Source organism: Centruroides vittatus, unplaced genomic scaffold (assembly GCF_030686945.1).
Source record: "Centruroides vittatus isolate TY-2023 unplaced genomic scaffold, ASM3068694v2 scaffold_450, whole genome shotgun sequence".
Classification (NCBI taxonomy): Eukaryota; Metazoa; Arthropoda; class Arachnida; order Scorpiones; family Buthidae; genus Centruroides; species Centruroides vittatus.
In genome coordinates this window covers 2,081,844-2,106,798 of record NW_027122709.1, presented here as the reverse complement: position 1 = coordinate 2,106,798, position 24,955 = coordinate 2,081,844, and the positions used below count along the sequence as shown (strand labels likewise).

Sequence of the window (24,955 nt, the reverse complement as noted above, 5' to 3'; positions counted from 1 at the left end):
ACACACTTCGGATTTAACGCAATTCCGTTATAAATGTAAAAATATTTATTTTATTGGCAGAAAGAACACTACTTAAAGATGGCCAGCGAATATAAATCATTCAATGCACATTATAGTAATAACAATACATCCTGTAAGTTGCGAGTTCGTTATTAATTAATATACGTTTTTAAAACACATTCGATTTAACGGCATCGGTAGGCATCGCTTCCACAATTAGTTCGTTAAATCGAGGGCTTACCCCGTCTCGAATCATTCCGTTACGAGATGTGGTCGAAAAATGTTTGATTTTTAAAATACAGAATTGTAGTTGTGGTTACGCCGCAACCGAGACCCAATCGATTGACCATAATACCGGGGAATAAAACTGATCTTTCACACTATTGTTCGTATTGTTACTATTGTTTATTGTTAAAGTTTTGGCTAACGATTAGTTTTTGATCACGTGGTAGATCTTTTCTTCTTCACCTCCAAAATACTAAGACAATGACAAAGTTTGAGATTCTTCAACATTGAATTAGTTTAGTATAATGGAGAATTTCTGTATTTAATCATTAAAAAATTACACAGATAATAATACACCGAGAAACAAGTATTAATTGTGGGTTTAAAGTGAGAATTTGTCAGTTGGGAAATGTATTTAAATAATAATAATTACACGTTAATAATTGATGAATTTTCCCGGCAATTTATTTAACCACGTGCGTGCTTTTGTACTGTTTGCCAAACACGACAGAGAATAGAATTAAAAATTATTAATGCCATTTTAAAATTGAAATTTCTATTTTTTTTATAGAAATTTTTAAAAAAATAATAGATCACTTTTTGTGCGCTCCTTACTTCAGCATTAGAAACCGAGTGAGCAAACTAATGGCACACTCCGTTGGTATAAAGGTAAGAATGAGATTTTTGTTATTTTTTGGGTGGGCCGATACGTCGTTACGAATTTATGTAAATCTGGTGTTAGCGAATGGCAAAATTTCTACGGGAAACCCGGTTATCGAGATAGAAAACACCGATACAGCACTTATAGATTTGAAGTCTCGGATCCCGGTACGTGAAGAGGAGAAGAAAAATAGTTACACTATCTCAAACAATAGTAAATTATTCGAAGGCATAAAAAGGTATACTCTAAACTTATTCGAAACTGTTAAAATTGGAAGATAAAGAGAGAAGAAATAGTAGTGATTTCTGGTCTTCCAGATAATGGAAGTGATGAGGATGCTGTTGTTTTGGTGCAAAAAAGTCTTTAAAGTAAATATTAAGGCTTATAGAGTTGGTAAGTTTTCACACCTACAAAAAAAAAGACTCGCTATATGCGAGGTGATGAATTCGGAAGATAAAATAAAGGTTTATAAGAATACCAGGAATTTTAAAGGTAAGTTATTAATATCTTTATAAATGATGATCCTTCCGGGTTAATGTTACCTTAGGTAGCCAAGATGGCGGCTCGTCTCTAATTCCAGCAAGGAAACAGTGGGACGCACGTTCTAACCTAACCCAACCTATTCTAATAATTTGGTTGCTAATAATTATGGTAATTTATTAGAATAGGTTAGAACGTGCGTCCCACTGTTTCCTTGCTGGAATCAGAGACGAGCCGCCATCTTGGCACCAAGGGTAACATTAACCCCGTAGAAAATAGTGTAGTCTTTAGTGTAGAAGATTGTTCAAAACAATGTCCGTAGTGAACTTGAGGATAATTTTATAATATAGCTTGTTTAAAGAATAAATCTGACAATACAGAGTTGTGGAATTTAATTTATTCGGGAGAGATGTTTTGTTTGGTTGAAATATGGTATGATACTGATAATGTCGAATCTTTATTTGATAGAAAGTTCAATATATTAGTAATAAAAAAAGCTTGTAGACAGTATGGTGTTGGTAGATTAAGTGAAGGTATTATTATTATTAGTCTTAATAAAGATATATTTGTGTACTGAAATCTATATTATCAGTCTAGAGTTGTAATAATAATAGTAATAGATCTAATGGATATTAAAAATATCCTTTTGTTTGTTCTTACTGATGATAAGTATAATACTTTTTTCATAGACGTACTGGATATTTTGGATGAATGACTATAATGTTGTCGTTTTATGCGCAGATTTTTAATGCTAGAATGAGACAAGGAGCATCTTTCATACTATGTCTATTTATGTAAATGAGAATGTTTGTTCGTTAAACGCTTTTAGGCCGTGCGACTAATTGCTACGAAACTCTTCTAACGTAGTGTCTTATATCCCACCCAAAAGTATCTATTAAATTTCTGTAAATCAATTCATCTCTATTCACATTAAATTCGATTTACTCGTAGCGCCATCTCTTGGCAGAAAATTTAACAAAATAATAAATAATATAATTATAAAAAAGATATTTGTAAAAAATATATACAAGTAACCCCCGTATAACACGGTGTTTTCGTAGCACGGATTCACTCTAACACGGTTCGAGAATTGGGTAAAACTCTCGTACAACACGAAATGTAATGAAAACCATTAAAAGCGAACTTTATGTAATTTGAAATTAGGGAAATCCCCGTACAACAGTTCAATGAACGCGATAAAGCTTTTAAGCGCGAAAGATGGCTCATTTGACATTTTTCATTCGAGCGCGCCGTACTATCAGATTTTCATGAACTATTAGTACTTAAGTACAGTATGTAAATTTTCCGCCTTCTGTCGATGCGCGTGGTCCTTCTCGAAACTTGTTTCAGTGTTGCCAGATCTCGACGCTTCTCGTTTTTGTCGCCTTATTCCATACTTGCTTTATTCCGTCACCGGTTCTTAGGCATCGAACCGCGCCTCCGACCGTTGGGACGATCCACACCTCTACAAGTATACTTTAAGACTTTAATTGTGTCTCTTTTTTGGCTACGTGGATTAAAAATTTTCGGTTAATAGTGCTTAGTGATGACGACGAAAACATTGTTTAATTTATATTAATGTGTATCACTTCTTAAGAAAATTTTAATAAAGCTATTTATCTTAATTATGAAGATATAATAGCATGTTTTTTAATTTTTAGAACCTAACCCCCCTTTTCGTACTAGTTCTTCGTTTCGTATAACACGGATTCGCGTAACACGGTAATTTTTTGGAACGTAACTAGTGTTATACGGGGGTTACCCCGCGAAAAATCTAAGTATTTAATTTTCCACATCTAACCACTGGTGTTTTTTCATTTCTGAACGGTACTTTCTTAGTTCTAATAAGCGCCCTCTAAAACGCGCGTGCATAAAATCACAGAACACTGGTCGTTGCTTAGTTGTGGGTTAGGGCATAGCTACCTTCCCATAAGTCTACCCATGAAAAAATGGAGAGATTGCTTTTAATTTAGATAAAAGAAAGGAAAATGAAGAGAGATCTAACTAGTGTGACTATCATTCGAGAGAAAGCTAGAACATTCTTTGAAGAACTGAAGAAACAAACTCCACATTCGTCACACGAGGAGATAGAATTTGAGGCTACCACTGGATGGTTTGCAAAATTTAGGAGGAGATCTGGCATTAAACGTGTGGTAATTCACGGCGAGTCTGCTAGTGCAGGTAAAGAAGCTGAGAAGTTCTGTCTCAAATTTGAAGAATTCATTAAAATAAAAGGATATTGTTCACAACAAATTTTCAATTTTGATGAAAGTGGTTTATTTTGAAAGCGCATGCCGAACCGTACCTACATCACGAAAGAGGAGAAAAATATTCCTGGGCGTAAACCCACGAAAGACCGATTGACGTTTTGGGAGCTAATGCTATCGGTGATACGAAGCTTATCCCGCTTCTTGTCTATCACTCTGAGAACCCTTGAGCATTCGAAAAAAATTCCACAATTAAAGAAAGACTGCGAGTGATGCGGAGATCGAATAAAAGGGCGCGGGTCTCTTCAAAGAACGGCTGTTTGAAGTTTGTGCTCCAAGCATCGAGGATTACCTTCGGACCAACGAATTGCCATTAAAATAACTGTTGCTATTGGACAATGCACCGGGACACCCGAAAGACCTCGAAGGTTAATTTGCTGGAAGACTTTCCCTGGCCGACAGTTCGGTTTCTGCCTCCGAATACCACTTCGTTGATTCAACCAATGGATCGAGAGGTTATTGCAGGTTTCATAAAACTGTACATTCGAGCACTGCTTCGTCGGTGTTTCGAAGCGTGCCAGTTCTCCTCAACGATGACATTATCAAATTTTTCTTTCCAAAACGTTTTTATTCTTGAAGCTACGTCAGAAGTCATTCGACGACAGTTGTTCTGCTTGGGAAAGCTGTGTCCCTCCTGCATTCGAGGAGGGAGAGGGATGATTCCTCCGAAATTATGACAACTGCTAGAGATCTGGAATTGGAGGTGAATAAAGATGACATTGAAGAGCTCATAATGGAAACTGAAACTAATCTGACGACGGAAGAACTCCCACAACTCTCGAATGAAGAACTGACAAATATGGAAGGTGTACCTTTTTTTTCTCGTAATGGACTTCGTATTGGTTTCGAGTAATCTTTTTTGGAAGACATTGTTGAATTTCGAATTTTACCTACGATAAGGTCCAGTCATTTTCCTATTTTGACACATTTAAATAGTACCCTATAAAACCACTTCACGTTTCAGCACTTCAAGATGGTATCCTAATGTTGTTTACCAGTTTATCAGACTGGTTAATAGATCAAAGTCCTACGATCGAACTGTCTTCGGATACTTCGGTGAGTATCTTAATACAGAAGAAACAGCTTAGGAAGAAAAGAAGAAAATTATATGCAGTATTCGTCGACTTTAAAGCCGCATTTGACAGCATAAATCATTGAGTTGTGGGCTGCGCTTGGAAAAATGACGATCGGTAAACGTCAAGGGTAAAAAGTACGAATGGATATACAGGGTCGTTTGATATAAAGACTGATGTACTGCGAGGTGAAATTTTAAGTCTTGTGTTATTTTCTTTATATGTTAATGAACTTGTGGATGGTACCAATCTGTCTGGTCTTCCGGGTTTGTCTATTTCTGGTGATAAAGAGCTTCGTATATATTGATCTACGCTGACGACACAGTTATTATGGCGGATATTCGAAATTTGTTACAGAAAAAAAAATATATTTTAGCAGAATTCTGTGAAGATTGATTTAAAAATTAATTTGGCTAAAACAAAAGCCACGGTATTTTCTTAGCACGATGTTGCCGTTGAGAACATATCACACAGGGAACACTTTCGGAGGAAAAACGTCGGTTTATTAGTGTGAACGGATACGCATTTCGGGCTTAACGCCCCTCTTCGGTCCTATTATTACATATTTATCAGCAAATTGATTAGTTTTACAAAAATTACAATTAAGATGTTCTACCGCCCTCCCTCTGTCATACCCCACTGTGCAAGTCACACCAAATTTTCAGTGTATGATACAGGGAATACACACTTCTTTTTAACCTCTCGTACAGTACCTTGTCTATGTTCTCTGTACATCTCATCAGAATTATTTCACCCCCTACAGGCATTCCGTTATTTATTTTATAAAAATTCCGCCTCTTAATATTTACTTAATTTTAGATTTAAGTTTACCCCTTTTTTTATTTTAGCACATGTTATACGGTCCTAATGTGTATAAGTGTGGAGCCAAAAGAATCTTTGGCTCCATTTTTCCCTCCTTTTTTCAACTACGTGTATATCTTACGAGTCGTGTGGTTTAACTGTTACTATCTCGGGTAATTAAGTTTTATTGTATAAACCGTTGTACGCCTATCCTATTTTTTCGATGCCTTCTGTAAATTTCTAAACCTGTAATCAATTTGCTGATAAATACGTAATAATAGGACCGAAGAGGGGCGTTAAGCCCGAAATGCGTATCCGTTCGCGCCAATAAACCAACCTTTTTTCCTCCGAAAGTGTTGCCGTTGAGAACATATCACACAGGAAACATTGTGCTAAGAAAATACATATAATAGAGAACAACAAGCAACCATGATTTAAAAGCGACGGTGTTTAGAAAAGGCGGAAAGTTATCACGATAAATGGTATTATAAAGGTCACGTGTACTTTAATATAATTAAGGTATAATCAAAGTTCTGTAGTATTATTAGTAAGAAAATCTGTATTAATCCTATTGAAAAATGTCCCTATCAGACTTGGATTAAGCATAAACTGAAATTGTATGTTACGCCGCGTTTTAAGACCCCGAACCCAAAAAGTCAAAAATATTCCGCGGATACGTGTGCTGGTGTCTGTATTTTGTTTAATATCTCAGAATGGGGTGAAGATTAAGAAACGAAAATTGGCACGGTAGCTCGTGTATAAGGGGCATTGATGCTATTGGATTTTGAATTGTCCAGGGTGGTCACGTATCGTATCTCGCGTGGGGTTAGGCTTAATAAAGATTTTACTTGTTAGCAATTCGGATCTTTATAAAACTCATCTCTACCCACAAAATTAAAGTATTTTTATGTATAAAATAATAAGATAAACAAAAAGAAAATATATAATCTACATCAAAGTCACACCAGAATCCAATTTTGTATTTTCTCACGCCAGAGGCATTAAGAATCCTTAGACGTTACTTGCTAACAATTGACAATTGCGAAGATGATGTTTTCGAGGCGTTCGTGATGGTTGAAAAAGAAAGTCGAGACAGTTAAGTGCTCGAAACAAAACTCTAAACGAATTTTTCAGTTTTTCATCTACGGAGTAATTGTAAATGGAGGACACAATGTATTGTAAGCCTACACTACTGTTTAACGCTCTACTGTATTTTATTAATTGTAATTTTGTGGTTTTTTTCCAACTTCGCTTTAGTCGTCACATCGGATAACTCGACACATTTCCACTTCCCCTTGGGGTGTCGACTGTAGTATATGTCTTTAATTGATTGGTTGTTGTCTTTGTATAAATTATTACACATGGAATATAATTAAACTAATTACTGCTTCATTTTTAAATAACTTGGTTCGTAAAAAACCGTAGAATTTTACAATCAAGCTCTTTTTCCGTAATTATTCGAAGTCGGGGATATTCAATTCGACATATTTCAAAAACTGTACAGTGGGTGATCGGTTAACGAACATAATCCGTTTCAAGACTTTGTTCGCTATCCGAATTGTTCGTTAACCGATTATCGATTTACCATAGGTTTGTATGAGAATTTGATTAATTCGTTCCGGAGACCCCAAAAAATAAAAAATATATACTGTACTTTCTTACTACATTTATTTATATGTAATAATAAAAATACGTATATACACAGTCTTGCATTTTTATTAGTCATGTTTTTTTCCCTTTGTGGGGGTTAAAGAATCTGTCTAATGTCGATTGCTTTTCTCTCTTCCGAAAAATCCTGAAGAAGTGATTAATAGCATCGTCGTTGTAGAGATCCCCAAGCCTATTAACCTCAACCTGGTTTGTATGCCATTTTAAGACCGTTGATCTGACCTCCCCCTTCTTCAAAAGATCTTTAATTAATAGTAGATATCGGCATTAGTCCTCTTTTTCTGAAGAAAACATATCTCGCCGAGTTTCTTGGTGTTCTTCTGTCGTTCGGGTTCCATTATGAACTCTTTAATGTTCTTTATTTCTCAGATGTAATTTTTGTTACTCCTTTAGCTGGTTGAGTCGTCTCGATAATACAGTATCTTTCTTAGATGAGATTGAACTGCAACCCTACTGTAGATTTGTTCGAGCCATACTGCCCAGCAACATCAGACATCTTCTGCCCACTCTCTACCTTTGCTATTATACTCTCACCTTTCGAAAAAAAACGACGCAAAACTTAACGAGTGTCCACCCGACGGTCTCGCGAATAGTATAAAAGAATTGTTTCTGTCAGAAAAATAAAAGGCTGCAATTACAAGGGAGTATTTCAAAGTTCGAGGAATACTGTCTGATCAGTATATATCGGGTTGAGGGTCGACTGGGGCCCTGTGAAGCCGTAACGCGCTACCGAGCCGAATGTTTTTTTAACGAATGCGTTTCTCTGTGGCTACTAACTTTATATATAGAATAAGACACGTAAAAGCTTTCGTTATTCCGTTGTTAGCGGGCATCTTACATCATTTTGCTCTATTGATACGAGTAGCAAATTTTGTTACACCTGTGTACGTAACAAAAATGTAAGCAAACAGTGCCCCTCGGATGAGGCAAAGATGAATACGTCTTCGTAAAAAATTGTTTTCCACCCGTCCTAAAAATATTTTCGTATTTATCCGCTCGACCCGCATCTTCGTCTATTGTTCTCGGAAAATTTACTGCAAGAACAGCGATTTAACTTCCATTGAATATTTATTAGATGTATTCACACATTTGCTTGTTTTTTACAAGTATTTACAAACGAAACGTCTGCATAATGGCGTAAATTGTTTATTGTGTCCAGACAATGCAAATGGCTCGTTTAGTGACGTAGCTCGGTAATGTTCGAGAAAAATTACGGAACAATTTGGTAACCGATACACTAAATAAATCGATTTATTTTGATACAGAAATGTTTATTTACATAATGCTTGTGTATTTTTTCGGTATGTATAGAAATTCTAACAACATTCGGTTATTACCCGAATGATCAACATCCAGTTTGGAATCAAAAAGTAAGTTCTTAAAATATAAAATTTGAATTTTTGAAACAAACGATGTAATTACAATAATTCGATATTAACGACGATGGAATATTCAAGAATAATTGTTCTAGCGATCGTTCGAAATATTATTATTTACAACATCAAATTTCACAATTATATATATATTAAACAAGAGTATTAACGATATAAATCTTGGACAAAATTCGCCTTCATTATTCTATACAATTCGATGAATATATTAAAATTTACAAAAGATGAGGTCTATCCTAGAACCGTGTTGTCCCTGTTCGATTTTGTTCCTTCGAAGGATACAGCATCGGCGTCCAGATTCCTGGATGCGCATCCGCGAGCGCTAACGTACTGCCATCCACCCTTAAATAAACAATACGCGTAAGTTAGCAGGGAGGGGGGTCTTTGTGCCTAAATAGAAGTGACAAACGAACTGTACTTACTCCGATTCCTAACGTCCACCCCGTACCAATTTTGTTGGCTTCGGTAACGCCTTCTCTTTGGCAGATAACACCAGAAATACTTCCTTGTTCCGTTTCGATGGTCTCTAGAACCGCCCACACCTGACAAATATATAAACATTTTCCATTAAAATATACGGTGATTCAAAAGTATTCTGATGTTAAGAAAGTATTCACCCACTCGCGTGCATTTGGTTAAATGGTTTTGCAAAAACTTGCAAATAACCGTTTGGAGTATAAGTTCGTTTAAAATATTAGTAAGTACGTACCTGATCGTCGGGTCCAACGGAGACCATTCTGACATTCGAGCAGACGAGTTTCCAAGAGGTTCCTTCGGGAAACACGGGTACGATCTCTTGACGATACCAAAGATTCTTGCTCTCGTCCGTGGCGAAAACCGACGTCTTCCCTACGGAAATTTGGCATAACGGATGTTGCGGAGCCTCCACGTGGAACCACAGAGAACCTATATGTTGTTTTCAAACAGAAATCGTTAAAGCCAATGCACTGTAACTTAACGGTACAAAAAACTAACCTGTTGGATTCTTCGAAGACACGCTGTTTCTTAGGAATGCCGACCCGTCTTTACCGATGGCCCAGATTTTGTAACTCCCTCCGACGCTGATGGACTTAAAAGATTGATCCGTAGGAACGTGAATCCAATTTATTCCCTAAAATAAAATTCACTTAGAAGAGGTTCTCTTTAATTTGGAACCCACGTACTTGACAATGTCCTTACCTTAGGGCACGAAGAGGTAACACCAATTCTGCACAAGACATCGCCGTTAGTGGCCACGGCCCACGTAGCTATCGGCTCGTTAGGATCACCCGAATGATCCACTTGAAACGAGATGTCGATCAAAGGAGTGGTTCCTAGTTCTTGCCAAGGCCCCGTAGTATTTAATTTACACTTCCTAAAAAACTGTGTAAAATTAATCGCAATTAAATAATTGGTAAAATTAAGGATGGTAAACCAACCTGAACCACCTGCGCCTTCGAACGTAGTCCGTGAACGTTTTGTGAGAGTGATAACTATAAGGAAAGTCAGTAGCATATTGCCATCCTGCATTGTCGACGCCTCCTGGTGTGTGATAATCTATAGCCCAATCAGATATCTAATAATGCATTGTTTCTTACTTTTTCGATAATTAAAAAATGCTAAACAATAGTACAGAAATGTCAGTCGTACCCACTGCCAATGTTTAGAAGGTAGAGGAGTGTTTTCTTTGGTGCATTCGTAATGACCCGTTTTGTCACTCCACACGTAACGATCGGTGGGAAGTCTCCTCTGAGAAAATCCTGATAATGGATTCCACCTTTGATTTTCATAAACGTAGACGTGACGAACGTCCGTCATGGAATAGATTCCTAAATTGCATCCAGATATTCCTGTACAAAAATATTCGTTTCGGTAATTTTAACATTAAGAATGTTATCAAATTACCTCTCTTTCGACTAACCTTTGAATATTCCTCCTCCGTAACCACCCGTATAAACCCACACTGTGTTGTTATAACCAATCCCCCAAACTACTCCCGCCTTACAAGTTTCTACTATGTTCAAATGTCCTCCTCCTAGTAACTTCCATATTCTGAAGTAAATTTTACTTAAACTTAAGAAAATATTGTAATTGTTAATCGACTTAAAGTGATATTTTATACACTTACACATTGTATAAGGAAGAATGATTTAAATCTGTATTACAATTGCTGACATAAATATCTCCTTTGGTGGTAGTTGACCAAATTGCAGTATTTTCGGGTCTTCCTCTCAAATTCCACAGATCGCAACTAACATTACAGAGAGTGGAAAACTGTAAAATACAAAAATTTAATATTAAAACAATTCAATTAGAATGTGTTAGCCTCAAACGTGTAAACAAACTTATGGGGGTCAATCAAAAGTGAATAATACAAGCGTACCCAATCTTCCATTTCGTTATCGGATCGAAAGCTTAATTTCAAAGGATTTCTTTTTGCGGTTCTTTCGGCCGTGTGAATGGCGATTGCCTGTTTTTTTTGGTCGCTGACGTTTACGACGCACGTCACTTCCACCAAATTATTAACCAACTAAAAAAACAATAAAATAAAGAAGCTTTATTATAATTGATCTGTTAAATGCTTGTTAAATTTTCGGCAATTCTAGAGGCCATTTCTGACTTCGTTTTTAAAGGGGCGTCCATATAATGAATTCTTATGTAAGATATAATTTTATTAGAAATGTTTTCATCGTTCTGCCACTTAAACTGGTGCTCTTTTTTAATTTATTTTAGATATTTGCCAAAGACACCTAAAATGTAGCTATAGCAATGTCTGTTTTCCTCACATATGCTTCTGTTAAAGATTTACTTTCTGGTTTCAAATCTACATGATCCTTCAATGATTGGATGAAGAAATACAAGAGTACGATCCAAACAGTCTAATATTACTTAGTATGGGAAGTTGTGATCTACACGCCCTGCATGGAGTATTTCAAAATTGGATTTAAGAATGTGGATTGGGATTTAGAAAAATTTCTGAGATTGCTGTATAATTTGTTCAAGGACTTGCCTCTTGGCAAGTAGACTTTTATGGAAATACTGTACTTTGTGTCCTAAAAGTTTGTAGAACAAGACTTGTTCTGGGAATGTTTGATTTTCAGTAGCTCAACTTATTGTCAAACTTGAATAACAAAAGTCTCAAGGATAAATTTGATTTAATCAATTTATTATCAAACTGTTGTTTGGTCTTAACATGCATGATTGAAAAGCTTCAGAAGCCTAGCTCAGTAAAAAGTCATCATTAACTTAACAATCTTGTATTCACTAAAAACAAGCTCAAGCTTGCTTGAAACTGGCTTTGGAGGAACTTATAAAACATTCTTTCTAATTGTAGTGATGACAGATCATATTACAGTGGAGTTCAGTGAATTCATTGTTTCTCTTGATGTAAAATGTGCATTGAAACCTTTCAACTAGGCCTACAATAAACTTGACAAACTATACTCCAACTGGTTCAATGTACAGATTTTGCAGTTCATTCTTTTCAAGTGTATTTGTGTATGTCTTGTGTGTTATCCCGTGGGAGTTCATATGCCAAGTCCAGATTATTTTCTGCAAATAAAGAAATTCTTATCAAGAACAGAAATACTTGTCATAATGCTACTAATGATTCTATGATGCTATTTAGAGTCATGGTAGAACTGCAAATGTATTTTCACCAGTTCCATATTAACTTGCTATCAGAATGCATGTCACAAATGAAAACTAATCCTTGAAAAAAAAAAAAAAAACAAATTTCCAAGCTGCAGAAGAAAAGCAGAATTTAACCCATGACACAGCAGGGAAACTTGAAAAATTGAAAATCAAATTAAAGCTGTGTTAACACTAAGCAGTAAAGAGGAAATGAAAGTACATGTAGTAAGTTTAACTTACTGTTGGTAGATAATTTAATACACAGTATATGTCTGTGAATATTGTGGAAACAATCAGGGAATTTTAAAATTTCAAGTTGGTAGACACCTGAATGAAATCTGAATAATTTTTTAATTGTATAGTATGCTTTGAAATCAAGCTATATCTAATTTTCAAGATAACAGGGAACTCAATAAAAGGAAAGTGCAAGAATCACTATCATTTGTAGACAAAATGGTTTCATTTTTATACCTTTTATACTATGTGGATTATCTACACAGTGTATTTCTTTTTATAACATATGGATATTACTGTTCTTTTTAGTTTTCTAAAAATCAACTATTAGGGATATGTTTTGGAATCAAGCCTCTCAATTATGTAATATACAGGGTTAGCAAGAAATAAGTTTCTCACTTCAGAGAGCTTTGGAGTGCATTCTACTGCTTGAAATGAAACAAAATTTGGACTACAAATAATTCAAATGATGCACTTGACATTTCTTAAAAAAAAAAAAAAAAAAAAAAAAAGTACAAAAATCCATTGATAGGTAACACTGTAACACTAATGGTATTTCTTTGCATATGTCAAACACATGAAACACAATGCAACTTTTAGTTATAGGGTTTCCTGTAGGACAATGTCTAGCGTAGAAGACCTGCATCTATGCCAAATCTGAAGAACACATTTGGCACCATGTTCCGGATACAGTGGTACCTCGGTATACATCTGCTTTAGAATACGTCCTGTTTGGACAAAACAAATTTTGCTCGGTATACGACTTAATTCAATTATACACGCCATCTATGAACAAGTAGCACTGTCGGTGTACTAGACGTTCGCGGTGCCACGGTCTATAACTTTGTTAAATTTCTTTTGATTTTAATTTGTAAGTAAAATTTTATTATTTTCATTAATCATGAATTGCAAAAAGGCAAATGAAAAGTAACAGAAAACTAAAAAATGACTAGAATCACAACGGAACTGAAAAAAAGAGATTGTTGAGAAATATGAAGGTGGCATGCATGTTCGAGATTTAACTGTTGCATACCTATTTTCGAGAACAACAATATCGACAATCGTAAAAAATAAAGACATTATTAAATCTGCTAACATTGTGAAAGGGGTTAAATCAATTTCTAAACAGAGATTGGAGACATTAGATCATGTTGAAAAATTGCTTTTGCTTTGGATAACTGAAAAATAGTGTGCTGGTGACAGCATATCAGAAGCAATTATTTGTGAGAAAGTTAAAAAGATACATGCTGATCTCATGAAAAATCAAGCAGGAACTAGCCAGGAAAGCAAGGTTTTTAAAGCCAGCCATGGTTGGTTTGCAAATTTCAAAAAAAGGGCCGGTATTCACAATGTTGTACGACATGGGGAAGGAGTTAGTGCCGATAAAGTTGCTGCATGTGAATTTGTTAAACATTTCGAAGAGTTTGTGGAAAGTGAGCATTTTATTCCCCAACAAGTTTTCAATTGCGATAAAACTGGTCTGTTTTAGAAGAAAATGCCAAACAGGACCTATATCACACAAGAAGAGAAGTCATTGCCAGGGCACAAGCCAATGAAGGACAGACTAACTTTTTTAATTCGTGGCAATTCTAGTGGGGATTGCAAAACGAAGCCTTTACTGATCTTCCACTCTGAAAACCCAAGGGCATTTAAAAAACAAAGTCCAGAAGTGTCAACTGCCTGTTATGTGGAGATCAAATAACAAGGCTTGGGTAATGAGGCAATATTTCACTGAATGGTTTAATGTTGTGTTTAGACCAAATGTAAAAAGTTATTTAGAAGAGAACAATCTACCTTTGAAGGTTCTTCTACTAATGGATAATGCACCCGCTCATCCACCAAGCTTGAAGGATTATGTCTTGCCTGAGTTCGACTTCATTACTATAAAGTTCCTCCCACCTAATACAACTCTTCTCATTCAGCCTATGGATCAGCAGGTCATAAGTAATTTCAAGAAACTTTAGTATAAAGTCTTATTCCAGAAATGCTTTCAAGTAACCTCCAAGACAGAATTAACTCTGAGAGACTCCTGGAAAAATCACTTTAATATCGTACATTCTATATCGCTCATTGACAAAGCTTGGCAGGAAGTTTCCCACAGAACAATGAATTCCGCTTGGAGAAATTTGTGGCCACAAGCAGTAACCGAAAGGGACGTTGAATCTAGGGCCTCTATAGTGGAGGATATTGTTTCTCTAGCCAGATCCATGGAACTGGATGTATGTGATGATGTGGGAGAATTAGTGAATCAAGAACTGACCACCGAGGAGTTACAGGAACTGGAGAACAATGAGCATCAGATTAAAATGGATAGACTCTCTTCTGACTCGGAGGAAGATATAGAAGAAGCTTCTTCTTCGTTAATCAAAGAAATCTTTGCAAAATGGATAGACGTGAAAATTTTTGCAGAAAAATACCACCCTAACAAAGTTCAAACAAATCGCAATAGCATCGCTTGGAAAGATCAGACAATGTCACACTTTAGAGACATCCTGAGGAGAAGACAGACACAAAGTTCTTTGGACAGATTTTTAATAAAAGTTGCTGATCCTAGTGAAAAGCGACAGAAGGTGGAAAAGTAAAAAACCCAGAATGGGACTCTTCTTCCATAGAACAGAAAATTTTTTGTTTTTGTATTTTAGTATTAAGGAGAGTTTGATTTAATGATTTATATAATAATAATATAATACAATATATAGTAATAACTTAAATAAATTTTATTATAGATTTTTATTTATTAATGTGCTCAAACAGTGTTTAAATTATTTTACAACTCCATTAATATACCATAACAAGGAGTTTTTTTTTTTCTACATGAGAACAGATTAATCATTTTTACATTACTTCTTATGGGAAAGGTTGGTTTGGTATAAGTCCAAACATCAGGAACTGATTAAGGTCGTATACCGAGGTTCCACTGTATTCTGGCAGACTCACTGCATTCAGCTGTGAAAAATATGGTTTTGCGATTAGAGCACATTGTTCAAAACGAAGAAGGACATATTGTGAGCAGTTTTAGTGCTACATATTCAACATTTATATTCAATATTTCTGTATGCTCCAATGCCACCTATCAACAGACTTTTGTACTATTTTTTTTAAAAGAAATTTAAAGTGCATTATTTGAATTATCTGTAGTCCAAATTTTGTTTCATTTTGAGTAGTAGAATGCACTCCAGAGCTCTCTGAAGTGGGAAACTTATTTCTCACTAACCCTGTACTTTTAATTACATACTAAATATTTACATTTTAAAAAAAAATTATTCTTCTATTTCAGATAACTTACTATCTTTTGAACTCCTATAAAATAATGGCAATTCAAGGTGGCACTGTCAAGACTCCTCTCGACACCATGTCGTTCTAATTCCAACTGACAGTCAACCCAATGACGTGGTTGTGAGTCGGACATTAATCTGCAAGAACCCGTTTTCACCCAGGTACTCTAAAAGTAAAAAAATTGCATAATATTATCTTAATATTTTTCGACATTTAAAACTTTATTATACTTATAATTATCTAAATGTTAAAATTAATTTAAAAAAAAAAAATCCGAAGTTTTTTTTTTATAGAATGAAATTTCTATTAAACAATATTGCCTTTCTTCCATAAACTTTATTCTTATTGAAACATGAGAAATTCTGTTCTCCAATGGTATTAATGTTTTGCCTAATGTAAACAATAAAAAGACTGAAAGTGCCAACATAAGTAAAATTACATATGTCAAATCATATAGAATTGGGTGGAAGAAATATTTGTGGAACATATTCTTGGAACTAGATTTGTCAAAAGCTACTTTGACATCAACTATGAGAAAATAAAAGCAAGTTTAAATAATGTTATTAGTGCTGAGAAAACTATGTATAATTAGATAAACTTATCTAAGTTTAGCTGAATATTCTTTTTTGATATAACATTGTCGATAAAATAAAAAATCTTCAAAAAGTATTTAAAATTTTAAGATATGTTTTATAGAATTCACAGAAATTTGAATATCGGCATCTCTCTACTTAATATAAAATACGAACAACTCTGAGATGATGATTTTTTAATTAGAATAATTTCTTAATACCTTTATGTTAAATATAAATTCATAAACTTAATTTTAGATGATGATACGAAAAATCCAAGAGAGAAATGTCATTATTCAGAAAAATTAAGTTACCTTTTCAACTGCAAGTGGATATGATTTGAATTTTTTGATTTCATTTTCATATCTCTTCTGAAACTGAAAGACAATATTTAATCTCCAGGGTTCATCAAATCCATAATTACTTGAAAACGATCCTAAACAAACAATAAAAATCAATCATTATTTGTATGCTTTATGAAATTTCTCACTAAAATTTATATTACGATCATTTTTGACTTTAATAATAATCCAAGATTAAGAAGACCACACTAGTTTGCAAAGTAATCATTGTTATTAAAAAATTAGGAGCTTCTACACAACTAATACACTATCAGAAAAAGAGAGCTTCCTTCTTTTCTGATTATACTGTGAAATCTTATTGAATAATTCAAGATAAAACAATAATCCAAAATGCAAACCTTTTGAGTGTTCTTTTAGAAAATCCATCATAACCAATACTGTTAAAATTATTTTTATATCTGTTAATTTACAGATATAAAAATAGAAATTATTGAGAAAATAATCTACTTATAATTCATTTGATTTTTCACCTTTAGAAGTTAACTACTTACTATCATACTTTGCTATTATATAAAATAATTTATCAAAAAAAATTCACTAAAGTTGTTAAAATGGAAACAGATGTAACATTACGTAAAGAATTCTTTCGTACAATCCCATGATTAGTGATCTCTGAACAGAACTATTGAACAGAAGCCAAGACCTCTCATCAAATTCTTTTCTTATCTTAATTTTTGTTTTCAGTCTGAAATGCATTGCTAAATAATCACTCCCTCCTGAGGTTACAAATTAAAAAAATATAAAGAAAAATTAATACCTTTCACAAAGGCATAAAAACATACCTCAAGAGACACAATCAGACAATTGCTGTACCTTGCTATCCCATTTTGCATTTACAACACTTTTTATGGTTTATGATGATGTCATGCACACATCATCAATCTCCATTCCATTATTTAAATTAATACAATAATTCATTGTAAAAATAGTAACATGTTCTTTAAATCTTCTCAAATATAGAACCTTTTCTCTATATATAATTTTTACATTGCTTCTATCAATAATGCAATTACTTTTTTACAATATGGAACTTATGGAGATTAGTGATATTTTAGCTCTATGGCTCTTTCAATCTTGTTTCCAATCTTTTAGTCTCTATAAGTACAATTTAACCTGTGTAATACTACTGAAATATTTAAATTATTTATTTTTTTTCCAAATTATCACATTTTATATCAAAATAAATTTTATTTCTTAATTTTGCAGCTAACACAGTCAAATTTAGCAACATATATTTTTCAACAAGTAAAACAGTTTTGTCCCAAATATGGCTTTGCTATGTCTCGGAGACTCACTGCTAAGTGGGATCACTTCGACGCTCACGGCAGGTTTCATTCTCATTCTCCAATCATCTTTGGTATCGCTGGTTTTGAGTGCAATCATTCAAACTTTACCGGCCATGACCACGACAACGAGGTCATCCACGATGTATTTTCAGTGAAATTAATCTATCAAATGTTGAAATTTCTCTCTGTTGCATGAGAGGTTGAAATTTTGTCAATGTGAAAATTTCCCATTTTTGAAAAAAATAATGATGGCTGTTGTATCGTTTGCAATTATTTTTTTATTTTGCACAAACGAAACATAATTATTTTTTCTTTTTACATTTATTAGTATATATATTTCAGAAGTTAGTTTTAATATAAAATTATAACGACACAGCATCTAGTTTTGAAAAGTTCTGATGATGAAACGAGATATCTCTGGTCAATCGGTCAAGGTTAGCACAAGGTGACCAGAAATATGTGGGGAATAACACGGGACAGGTAAATGGGTTTTTTTCAAAGATTCGTTTTGTCAAAATTTGATTTAGCAACATTCGCTTTTCGAACTTCCCACGCATGTGTTTGTCAAAATTTGATTTCACAATATTCCTATTTCCAACTTACCAACGAGCAACGCATGTGCAAATCTCTCACTACTTCCTGTTTGTAGAGTGTGTTGCCATTTTGTATTTTATTTTGTCTCAGTTCTTGGTCCCTTGACTACCTACAAGTCTGGTTTTTTTTATGCGTGTATGATTTGGGCACCTAATACTCTGCGCCAAATTTCAACTCCTGACTTCATACCTCTAAGCTGGTAAGACACCAGGCAGTACTATTTTATAAACAAGACATAGTCTTGTCAAAAACCACATATATAAGGAAAGGATATGTATTTATTTTCATTGTACATTTTTATCTATTTATTTAGTAATCTGTTAGGGTACCTATTAAGCATAAATTTATTTTTAACTGACATTGTCCTTTTAACCTGTCTTTTAAAGTTTTGATAATGCTGTAATAAAATTCTTCTTTACAAATAATGGTAAGTAAGAATTATAATTTATCCAGCCTTAATATTGACATTTCTTTTTATTACATTTCTTTCTAACTTTATTTTCTAAAGTATCTAGCTATGGGGTTAAATGAAAAAATTCTTTGTACTTCTTGTTAACTGGAACAAATTATTATTATTGCATGCCAAAGGAGTTCAGCTAATAGTTACAACAAAGTTGACAATTATTATTGTCAATCATCCACATTACATTTTTAAAATCTCACTGACCAATAAATATGTAAAGTTTTATTTAAAGTTATATACATATATATGGGGTGTTTCTGAAATAGTGGGGCGAACATTTGGGAGCTGATTCTTCATAAGAAAATTAAGAAAAAAAGGCTTATAAACGTGTGTTCAGAAATAGACATGTTTTTGTGAAATTGAACATTTTATGACAGTGTCAGGTGCAAAACATATTTTATTACATAACTCTCAATCAACATGTGCATGTTGTACTAAATCATACCTATCTCACAGATGGATAGACAGCAGGTTCAGTGGCATGGTCCCCAAATTCTCAGAACTGAATTCTTTTGGATTTTTATCTGTGGAGACACCTGAAGACACTGGTGTATGCAATTTCCATTGACTATGCAGACACACTGCTGCAATGAATTGTCAACACCTACATCACCATTCATAAGTGGCCTGGATCTTTTTGAACAATTGTAACAGTCCATGCTCTGATATCTCCACGCATGCAGAGTATTTTGAACATTTCTTATGAGGAGAGCTATGTAATTGAGAGAGTTATGTGAAAGAGTTTTCCTGACATTGTTGTAAGAGGTTTGATTATTTGAAAACCACCATTTCCAGGCATATGTTCTTATGCCTTTTTCTTATTTTCCTGTGAGAAATCATCTTCAAAATTTGTCCCATTATAAGTATATCAAACATCACAAAGTCATATATATATATATATATATAACAACATATAGCCTGATTATTTAAGGCAATCATTTGGTTAACTCCACTAATTTAATAATTAATACTAAGTATTTGCTACTAGAGGTAGACGTTAATAATTTAGTTAAGTTATAGCCTGATTATTTAAGGTGATAGTTTGGTTATGTTTGTCCCATTATTTTGAAAACATCCTGTATATTATACAACTATATGTATCTCTATTATCTTTAACAGTTTTTAGGTTTACTAATAATAAATTTTACAATTCGTCAGTAAATTTTAATTTTGTTACCTTGTCGTCAAATTTTTATGTATTTAGTAAATTCAGACAGACTACTTTGGCTACATTGATCTCCATATATATAATAAATTATCATACAATATAGAAAGGTACCCAAAAATTTCAATTTGGTAGCCAAATTTTGCATTAGTCATGGGTAAGCATGCCACAAATATTTTATATACTCAATATAAATGATAGAAATAGGCATATATATATAAAGTTGTGTGTCAAATATGTTTGCAGGCCAGATTTGGTCCTCGGGCTGTAGTTTAGGTACAACTGCTATGTAGAATGAAATAATAATTTATAACAGATGTTGATTTTTTTCACTCCCAAATGAAGCTTTTTGTATGAACAAAATCCTGGCATTAATATTTATTGTTAAGTACGATTTTCTAATATAAACGAATTATCATCAAAAAGATATGCAAAACTTTAGGTATGGTAAAATTATCCAACCAATGTATGATAAAAAAATCATGTTTTGTATATTTGATATATCCATTTATTTTATTCAGTATAATAAGATTTTGAAATTTCAGTCAAGATGATTATACTTTGTAAAAAGAAAATGCATTAAAAACTTAAATTGGAAGAGAGAATTTAGTATGAAAAAATGCAACCAAATATTTTGACTGGACACAAAAATTTATTACTAAATAACAATAACCATAGACAAAATTTATTTTGTTTATCTACATAAAGATGCCCTTAGAAACAGAATGCTACATTCAAATATAACTAGGAGCTTTACTTACCAGATGTAAACCATTGTGGAAGGGCCTGAGGATCAACCATGCATCCACTACAGCTAATCCAGATCCAAGAAAAGCTGCCATACATTGTTTCGTATACGTGCATTGAGGAACAAGAATCGTCCATCATGGTGGATGGCCACACTTCTCTAGGAAATTCTGCTTCATACCTATATTTATCAGAATCATTATTTTCTAATAATAAAATACTGTGACTTTCTATAGCTGAAATATTTTCTTCTAGAGATGTTTCAGTCTGAACTGAATCTTCTTTACTAGACATGTTCACATCAGATTGGTCCACTGTTTCAGAAAAATCTGTAAGAGAAGTTGAATTATTCTGAACTGTTTTAGGACTGAAAGATTTTAATGAATTTTTGTCTTCTATGCATTCTGTTAAAGATATTCCAGAATCTATTTTTTGTGAGTACTCTTCCTCGGATGCTGAGACAGCAGTTAAAAGTTTTGTACTTTGATTGGTAGAAACATTTGTTGAAGGAAGAGAAGTAGACAATGAAAATTTTGTAGCAGTTTTGTGTTTTGATAATTTTGGGGTTAATTCTGGTGTTGAAAATGATGATTCCTCACATTCAGAATTTCTTTTGCTTAAAATACTCTTTTGTGAAGAAGTACTAGTAAAACTATTATTCTTGGACAAAGTATTGGATAATGGTAAAAGAATGGGTTTCCATGTTTTTCCACTTAATTCTGATTGCGTTATGCCAGTCCGAAAATATATTATTTTATCATCTCGTCCTAAACCCCAAACCTAAATAAATAAAAAGTCAAAATTTAGAAAATTTTGAAAGAAAAAAATCATAAATTATAGTTATAAAAAAATTGATTGATGGCAATAAAGATTTTGAAAAGCAACAAACTTCAGTTTAAATGTTGAAAGTTTTTTTAAACGAATGTTGAAATGCCAAACAAAGCATCAAGATTAGTTGTGTTTTGTGTGTTTGATGTCAGTTGGAAGACGTATAAGCAAGATGAGTATTTTTGACACATGATTTATTTTAAAAAAGGCAAAAAACAGTGTAAAAAGTTGTGATTAAATCCCTTGCTGTCTGTCACTAAATTCTTTGGCACTTTTGCAAAACTATCTCATCTAAAACACTATTAGAATCCATTTATTTTGCCAATATTCAATCTGTACTTGATTATTGTCTACCAATATCAGCCTCTTCCCATTTAGAAAAAATTTTAAAAGAATTAGTTAAAACATTTCTTATTTTAAATAAATTCTGTAACCTTCCTTTTACCTCTAATGCTAATGTTGCTAGGTCCAGATTTGAAATTCACAGTTTTTCTGATCATGTCAAATACTTGGATCAATCACTTTTATATAAATATTTCCAAGGTTGTACCTTTGAATATGAGTAATGCGTAATGGAACTCTAACTTGTTTTTTTACTCCATCGTAAAGGCTGGCTATTTCTTTGAGATCTTTTTTCTATTGGTCTATTCAGAATACTGGCTTTGAACAATCTTGACCATTTACAAAAGTGTTTAAAATGTAACTTTATAATTTGTTATATTTATATACAGGATGTCCCATCAAGATTGCATATTCTCTGCAGACTGAGAATCCTCACTCGGAGTACATAAAAAAATGATCCAAGAACCATACCTCTACGACCCAAAGTTTTTGAGAAATAGACAAAAGAAAAAGTATGACATCACATCCAATGCACAGAAAATAATAATTATTTCACATACTTTTCATTTTTGCACATTTTAGTGATAAATTTAAAAGGCATGAGCATATTTTGAAATGTTATGTTCTTAACAAAGAACAAATGTTTTTATTCACTCTCTAGAAGTTTACAACTGTTATTGGCTGAAGCTGATCTAAAGAGGGTCAAAAATTTTTCCAAATTAAGAAGACTAACAGAATTTGGCTTCCTAACAAGTAGTTAAAAGAAACATGTATCGATACTTTTAAAATTTTAAATACAGTAAGTCTCTTTCAGCCTTTCTAAATGATATTGGGGTAGTAATTTTAAGGCATTCTGATGACATTACCTATTGTACAATCAAAACCACAACTGTACACATTTACGTATCTCTCTGAAACAAAACTGTGTGTCGAATTTTAAAGTAATGAACAATTTTACCTGGGTGAGAAATGTTTTGTCAATGAACTTAAATGACTAAAGTAAAAAAATTTTAGATAACAAATAGAAAAGAAAAAAAAGGATAAAAATGTATTAAATTATTTATTATTTGTTAAATCAACTTTACCTGATCATTAGGACCAACAGAAATGCTACTCATCTCTCCTACCATCTTTACCCATCCACTACCAATTGCATAATCATCATCTACTCCAGCTTGTTGACCCTTTATACCTTTACGAAACCATATCTAAAATTGTTGGAATAATAGAAAAAAACAATAAGTCAACAACACAAAAATTTTTTTTTAAGTTGATAGAGAAATACCATATTTTACGGACTATAAGACGCACTTTTTTCTTCGAAAAATTGCCTCCAAAATTCAGGAGCGTCTTATAGTCCGTAGCCTCCTATAGGTATTTTTTTTTTAAATTGCTTAAAAATTAAGGTGCGTCTTATAGTCCGTAAAATACGGTAAATGACAAGATAATATCAAATTTTTTAGCAAGCAAGTTTTTGTCATACATCTTAAACTTTTTTAATTCTACAATAATTTAAGAAACTGGAAATAAGCAGATTATATACAAATATCACAAAACCTGATATATTAGTAATGTGCCAAACAATTGCCTGATTAAATCAGGCTACTTCTCTGCTGTTATTTTAAATTAATTTCTAAATAATTTGTCACTAGAGGCAGGCATTAGGCACCATATCTTATTAAATTAATCATTTGCAAATAATTTAGAATATTCTGGAAGAAAAGAATCAGCACAGAGCAGGACTTTAACTCACAACTCTTGTTTACTGTGTGGCCACTATCCAAGCCTCCAGATCAATCTTCTCTTCTAGACATATATGACTATGATATAACCATCCCTGGTAACTTATAGTACTGACTGGAGATGCCTTCAGCAGCCAAGTGCTATAAATAGGAGATTATTGGACAAGGATGTTGAGGGTTCAAGTCTTACTCCAAACCAATTCTTTTCTTTCAGAATATTCTAAATTATTTATAAATTATTAAATTTAATAAGAGATGGTACCTAACACCTGCATTTAATAATCACTAGTATGTTTCAAAGTTAGTATGGTGCCCTGGTTTTGGTAAATTTCAATTTACATGTATAGATGAATGTTTATATGAAGAATAGTAAAAACAAATTGAAAATGTGTTATAAAACTGCTGTAAAAATAAAATGTTTGAGACTAAGATAATGTGTAAGTTACAATATTCAAACAAAATGTTGTTTGAATGTTACATTAAAATATGTTAACAATAGTAGCAAAATGTCTGCTGCTTTGTGCTCACATAACTGAAGTCTTAGTTGATCTTGAAGACTAAGAAATACTCAAGATTGACTAAGTTATAGTTATGGCCAGCATAAAGTCTTGGCATAATGTGTGTAAATTTTCTACATCAAAACAGAAATTTAGAAATATTGATAGAATAAGATTTTGGTGTGGTTTTTTTGTTTTATAATAATAATTTTAACATAGATTTTTCTGTACATTCAATACATTATATTCAAAGTGTAAACATTATGTAACTTTATGAGATTAAAATAATCTGTAACAATTTATTTAAAAATACAAACTGATTTATTACCAGTTTCATTACATACACTTTGAGATATATTGTATCAATTTTTCAAATTAGAAATAAAAGTAACCCATTGCAACAGGGCAGTATTTGGCGAGTGTGTAATTTACAGATTTATTTAAAAATAGGTTTAAAATGTTAAAAATCACTTTTCAATTAAAAGAAATTAAAAAATTACACACCTCACCACTTCTTGAAACTGCCCAGACAGTATTAGTGCCAACAGATATCTGTAATAAAGGATGCTTTTCATTTGGACAATCTACTTTTTTCCAAACATTACCTAAAATGAAAATTTAAATGAGTATAATTTTTACAGTTTTAAAATGTAAAAATACATGGAAGAT

General features: G+C 33.0%; 1 protein-coding gene across 2 annotated transcripts in view; it reads right to left on the bottom strand.

Annotated features, from left to right (window-relative positions):
• Positions 1 to 8,408: 8,408 nt before the first annotated feature.
• The window catches only part of Pex23 (peroxin 23), a 36,795-nt gene continuing 20,248 nt past the window's right edge, over positions 8,409 to 24,955 (bottom strand). The window contains exons 7-21 of one of the 2 annotated variants that reach the window (XM_067287326.1): positions 24,791 to 24,891; positions 23,133 to 23,255; positions 20,892 to 21,657; positions 16,575 to 16,696; positions 15,699 to 15,854; positions 10,929 to 11,075; positions 10,674 to 10,819; positions 10,467 to 10,597; positions 10,196 to 10,395; positions 9,985 to 10,121; positions 9,746 to 9,920; positions 9,542 to 9,677; positions 9,276 to 9,472; positions 8,989 to 9,108; positions 8,409 to 8,908 (exon numbers count right to left, since the gene is read on the bottom strand). In XM_067287326.1, coding sequence (XP_067143427.1) covers positions 8,798 to 8,908; positions 8,989 to 9,108; positions 9,276 to 9,472; positions 9,542 to 9,677; positions 9,746 to 9,920; positions 9,985 to 10,121; positions 10,196 to 10,395; positions 10,467 to 10,597; positions 10,674 to 10,819; positions 10,929 to 11,075; positions 15,699 to 15,854; positions 16,575 to 16,696; positions 20,892 to 21,657; positions 23,133 to 23,255; positions 24,791 to 24,891 — 2,768 coding nt within the window. In that variant the 3' untranslated portion in view covers positions 8,409 to 8,797. The remainder of the gene's footprint in view (positions 8,909 to 8,988; positions 9,109 to 9,275; positions 9,473 to 9,541; positions 9,678 to 9,745; positions 9,921 to 9,984; positions 10,122 to 10,195; positions 10,396 to 10,466; positions 10,598 to 10,673; positions 10,820 to 10,928; positions 11,076 to 15,698; positions 15,855 to 16,574; positions 16,697 to 20,891; positions 21,658 to 23,132; positions 23,256 to 24,790; positions 24,892 to 24,955) is intronic. The other variant, XM_067287327.1, reaches the window with a different exon arrangement.